The 6157-nt window shown below is 47.4% G+C and overlaps 1 protein-coding gene across 5 annotated transcripts in view; it reads right to left on the minus strand.

Moving 5' to 3' along the window:
- Window positions 1–4068: 4068 nt before the first annotated feature.
- Window positions 4069–6157, minus strand: part of rspry1 (ring finger and SPRY domain containing 1) — a 15422-nt gene continuing 13333 nt past the window's right edge. For all 5 annotated transcript variants that reach the window (XM_088996988.1, XM_088996987.1, XM_088996991.1 and 2 more), the window contains exon 15: window positions 4069–5839. In XM_088996988.1, the coding sequence (XP_088853114.1) occupies window positions 5743–5839 (97 nt within the window). In that variant the 3' untranslated portion in view covers window positions 4069–5742. The remainder of the gene's footprint in view (window positions 5840–6157) is intronic.

Raw genomic sequence — 6157 nt, forward strand, 5'->3', positions numbered from 1 at the left:
CCCAAGTCCCCAGGCCAGCTGGGTCATGGGATCTGCCAGGAAGAGCTGGTCTGAAACATAGCCTGTACTTTCATCCATCCATCCATCCATCTTCTGCCGTTTATCCGGGGTCAGGTCGTGGGCTCCAGCAGCTTCAGTAGGGAAGCCCAGACTTCCCTCCCCCAGCCACTTCTTCTTCTCCAGCGTGTCCTGGGTCGTCCCCGGGGTCTCTTGCAGGTGGGGCAGGCTCAGAACACCTCACCAGGGAGGCGTCCAAGGGGCATCCTAATCAGATGCCCGAGCCACCTCATCTGGCTCCTCTGTATGTGGAGGAGAGGCGGCTCGACTCTGAGCCCCTTCCGGATGACCGAGCCTCTCACCTTATCTCTAAGGGAGAGCCCGACACCCTACGGAAAAAGCTCATTTCGGCCACTTGTATCCGGGATCTCATTCTTTCGGTCATAACCAATAGCTCGTGACCATAGATGAAGGTTGGGATGTAGATCGACCGGTAAATTGAGAGCTTCGTTTTTTTGCTCAGCTCCTTCTTCAGCAAGACAGATCGGTACAAAGTCCGCATCACAGCAGACGCCGCACCAATCCGCCTGTCGATCTTTCGCTCCCTCATACCCTCATTTGTGAACAAGACTCCCAGATACCTAGACTCCTCCACTTGAGGCAAGATCTCCCCAACCCGGAGAGGGCACTCCACTCTTTTCCAACTGCGAACCATTGTCTCAGATTTGGAGGTACTGATTCTCATCCCAACCGCTTCACATTCGGCTGCGGAATGCTCCAGAGAGAGTTGGAGAGCTCCGCTTGAAGGCCACAACAGTACCACATCATCTGCAAAAAGCAGAGATGCTATACTGAGGCCACCAAAACTGAACCCTTCAATGCTTCGGCTGCGCCTAGAAATTCTGTCCATAAAGGTTATGAACAGAATTGGAAAAAAAAGGCAGCCTTGGCGGAGCCCAACCATCACTGGAAACGATTCCGACTTACTGCCAGCAATGCGAACCAGACTCTGACATCGGTCGTATAGCGACCGAACGGCTCGTATCAGGCACTCCTGTACCCCATACTCCCGAAGCACCCTCCACAGAACTCCCCGAGGGACACTGTCAAACGCCTTCTCCAAGTCCACAAAGCACATGTAGACTGGTTGGGTGTATTCCCATGCACCCTTGAGGACCCTGCTAAGGGTGTAGAGCTGGTCCACTGTTCCACAGCTGGGACGAAAACCACACTGCTCCTCCTCAATCTGAGGCTCGACTTCCCTGCGGACCCGCCCCTCTAGAACCCCTGAATAGACCTTACCAGGGAGGCTGAGGAGTGTGATCCCTCTGTAGTTGGAACACACCCTCCAGTCCTCCTTTTTAAAAAGGGGGACCACCACCACCAATCCAGTCCATCTGCCAATCCAGAGGCACTCTCCCCGATGACCACGTGATGTTGCAGAGGCGTGTCAGCCAAGACAGCCCCACAACATTCAGAGCCTTTAGGAACTCCGGGTGGATCTCATCCACCCTTGGGGCCTTGCCACCGAGGAGATTTTTAACCACATCAAAGTCCCCAGACACTGCTTCCTCCAAGAAAGGCGTGTTGGTGGAGTTGAGGTCTTCGAAGTACTCTGCCCACCGGTTCACAACGTCCCGAGTCGAAGCCAGCAGCGCCTCATCCTCACTGTACACAGTGTTAGTCGTGCACTGCTTTCCCCTCCTGAGACGCCGGATAGTGGACCAAAATTTTCTCGAAGCGGTCTGGAAGTCGGCTTCCATGGCCTCACCGAACTCTTCCCATAACCGAGTTTTTGCCTCGGCGACCACCGAGGCCGCATTCCGCTTGACTAATCGATACAGGTCAGCTGTCTCGGGGGTCCCACAGCCCATATAGGCCCGATAGGACTCCTTCAGCTTGATGGCATCCCTTACTACTGGTGTCCGCCCGCGAGTACGCGGGTTGCCGCCACGACAGGCACCAACCACCATACGGCCATGACTCCGATTGGCTGCCTCAGCAAGGGAGGTACATTGTCCATTCAGACTCAATGTCCCCCACCTCCCCCGGGGCATGTGAAAAGTTCTGCCGGAGGTGAGAGTTGAAATTCCTTCTGACAGGGGATTTCGGCAGACGTTCCCAACAAACCCTCACAACAGGTTTGTGTCTGCCAGGTCGTGCTTGCATCGTCCCCCACCAACAAAGCCTACTCACCACCAGGTGGTGATCAGTTGACAGCTGCGCCCCTCTCTTCACTCGAATGTCCAAAACATGCAGCCGCAAATCCGATGATACAACTACAAAGTCAATCATCGAACTGCGACCAAGGGTGTTTTGGTTCCACGTGCACATATGGACACCCTTATGTTTGAATAAAGTGTTTGTTATAGACAATCCGTGTTGAGCACAGAAGTCCAATAACAAAACACCACTTGGTTACTGTCATTGTCCACATGAGCATTGAAATCACCCAGCAGAACAAGGGAGTCCCCAGGGGCAGTGCTCTCCAGCACACCCTCTAAGGCAGGGGTCGGGAACCTTTTTGACTAAGATAGCCATAAAAGTAAAATATTTAGAAATGTTTTTCAGTGAGAGCCACATGCACGCGCGCACATACAAACGCTCGCGTGCGCGCGCACACACACGCGCGGCCACTTTTCAACAAAATATCAGAATGTATTATTTAAAATAACTTTGTGATAGTACTCACCGTTAACATGAATGGTTTTCCGTTCCTCGTGATTGGTAAAAATCTCTCCAAACGATCGGAATGAAATTCAATTTGCCGGTCAGAAGCGAAGTTACTGCTAGCTAGCCTGCACACGGCTCATAAGCTTCCACACTTGCTATCTGCAATGTACTTCTCGCATAAGTATGTTGATGCTAACGTTAACACGGGGCTTGTTAAAATGTCACTGACATTCGACTGTTTCATCGATGGTATTGTTTCATTGCAAATTAGAATCAGAACATTTTCTGTCCTCTAATGCTCCGGTGCATTCACGCTGAAGTGCACTAGTTGGGCTCATTTGAAGGCGCGTTTACCTGTTTCAACATGACGGCCACTATCATCCAATCAAAATGGCGCTTTCGGCCATTCTAGGTCAGTGTCATCCAATCAAAATTGCGCTTTCCGCCAACTGCAGCCCCAACGGGAAATGAACGGCGAAAAAAACGACAATATGTATTTAGTTTTATCGGCGAGCCATATGCAATCATCAAAAGAGCCATATATGGCTCGCGAGCCATAGGTTCCCGACCACTGCTCTAAGGTCTCCAAAAAGGATGAGTACACTGAACTGCAGTTTGGGGCATATGCACAAACAACAGTCAACCCTTTCATCTACCGGGGTGAATCCCAACATACATGCGGCGAGCCGGGGGGCAATAAGTATGCCGACACCTGCTCTATGCCCCTCACCGTGTGCAACTCCAGAGTGGAAGAATCCAACCCTTCTCGAGAGGGCTGGTACCAGAACCCAGGCTGTGTGTGGAGGCAAGCCCAACTATGTCTAGTCGGAACTTTTAGACCTCGTACACCAGATCGGGCTCCTGCCCTGCAAGAGAGGTGACATTCCACGTCCCAAGAGCTAGCTTCTGCAGCCGAGGATCAGCCCATGTTTCCTCTTCGGGCTGAGCCCAACCGGGCCCCATGGGTGTAGGCCCGGCCACCAGGCGCTCGCCAACGAGCCCCATCTCCAGGCCTGGCTCCAGAGAGGGGCCCCGGTGACCCGCGTCCGGGCAAGGGAAAACCAGATCCATTTGTTTTTCTTCATATGGGGTCTTTTGAGTTGTACTTTGTCTGGTCCCTCACCAAGGACCTGTTTGCCATGGATGACCCTGCCAGGGGCATAAAGCCCCAGACAACTTAGCTCCTAGGATCATTGGGACACAAAACCCCTCCACCACGGGAAGGTGACGACTCACGGAGAGGCTGTACTTTCATCTCTTTATCCAGTTTTGGAGTACTCAATAAGCCTCATAGGTGGCAGGCATAATCCTTCTACCAGAAAAATCTTTACTTTCTGAGGAATCAAAAATCTTACACTGGTGATGCAAAACTAATGATGAACAAATGACCTATCAGGATGCAGGCACACAAACATCACATGGACATTTATTACAAATAGCACAACCAAGGGTTCAACAATTCTTTGATAAATTGCATCTTTGGGAATTTTGGGGTGGGGATTCCTTAATTTATAAACAATATTTCACGATCCAGAATTTAATCCCCAGCCATAAAACTCGTTATTGTTTTTCCTTCAGCTGCTCTTTTAAGGTGCTTCAAATTAGCAAACTAGATAAGCACTTGTTTCACTGAGTAATTCAAGACATATTCAGAAATCCTCCCAGTATACCTTTTTTTTTTTAAATAGACCGATCACATGCATATGGTAAATACATTTCAGCTGTGATTTTATTAACAATTAAAACATGTCTATAGATAACCTACACAAAGAGAATTATCTTCAAAAATAAAGTCAAGCCGGAGATGCTTCAAGTAAAGCTGGGCAGTCAACATGGTATTCAATGTAAAGGGTCGGTCTCAAGCAGTCACGACTGCCTGTAACCAAAATGATAGAGCAAATTTGAGGAAGTTTTGTAAACAAGCAGACTTAAGTGACAAAAAAAACATTTAAAAAGTTAAATTCACATCTTCTGGAGAAACACTTGGGATGTTTTAACATGGGTTGTAGAGCTATTTGACAGTTCAGTCCGAATAATATTCATTATGTAATACTATCAAATAACAGCGATAATGACGTTTACATTTTTTCTTTGGGGCTAGATGGGGGTGTTCCACTCTTCTAGAAAGTAACATTGCAGCAATGCTACATTGATGTGTCAACCTAACTTAGCAAACTCAAGACTCACTTGGCTGGTACGACTTAGTTTATCGCTGTTATTCACAACTTTGCTGGGAGCATCTTTAGTTATGTACTTGTAGTCGCTTGTGGACTAACATACACCACTGCACGGAAAGGTCAGTCTAAGACTTCAAAATAAAGCACAAGTAAGCAGAGATTGTTTCAAACCACAACAGTACCTAATTGAAGATTGATTACTGGATGAGCAGTAGTTTAAGTCTTTCCTCTGGCAAGACTGAACATCAAACATTCAGTGAAGCCTGCATGTTTTTGGTCTGCTGACATTACTGCATCAGATCGTATGAGGAAAGTCCACATAATGGGTCATAGTTCAGCACAGGAAGGGACATTAACTGAGGGCCATCGGTATGACATGGAGCAAACACAAGAATGCTACCTTTAAAACACAATAAAATAAAGATTTACACCCAGTAATATAAAAGTGAAATACCTCACATTTGTATGTACCTTAGATTTAACACTGTATTTATGATTTAATTGATTACTGCTACCCTGCTCTTTTAGAACCCAAAACAGATTCCTCTATGTTCATTTGTAAAAAGAAGCTCAGTCCACTAACTGGGTCCTGCAGATTACATGTTTGATGTAATCTTCATTACTGAGTTTGGACCCGCTCCTTTAGTGTATTTCACACAGTTCAAGAGGATTCTAGTCTTGCTTCTTCTTCTCACGGGAATTCTGGCGTGAGTGGTTTCCAATTTGATCATCTTTCCCGTTTCCTATCATCACCTTTCCACCAAGGCCTCTTCCGACCAGAACGTACAGTTCTGCTACGTTCACTGCGGCACCGTCCTCAGAGCACGCTGGGCCAGAGGGGCTCGGAGGGGAAGGTGGCAGTTGGACTTGTGCATCTATCCTCACAGGAAGTGTGTCAGGAGACATGTGCAATGAGTCTGACGCGAGTCTGGATATCTTGGCGACAGAGGGGACACGTTTCTAATTGTAAGGCACACTGCATACACATACCCCTGAAAAAAGAACAAGCAACAATAACGTGATAAAAAAGGGAAATCAGCATTTACAGTAAAGTCTCGTTATATCGATATTCTAGGGAGTCCGAAAAATATCGATATAACCGTGCGTGCATAGAAATAGTATCGTAATAAGCGGGACTATCGATATAACCAATATCGATATAACGAGACTTTACTGTATTTGATATATGTTCTGTCAATTTTAAGGTGAGATCAAACCATTTTTCTCAATAGTGAATGGAAATATAATTGTAACTGAGAAATAGTAAAAATAACTCCAAAGGGAAAAAAACATTTTCTACCAGCTGAGCA

The sequence above is a fragment of the Hippocampus bargibanti genome, linkage group LG05 (assembly GCF_051943395.1).
Source record: "Hippocampus bargibanti isolate YZ-2025 linkage group LG05, ASM5194339v1, whole genome shotgun sequence".
NCBI lineage: Eukaryota > Metazoa > Chordata > Actinopteri > Syngnathiformes > Syngnathidae > Hippocampus > Hippocampus bargibanti.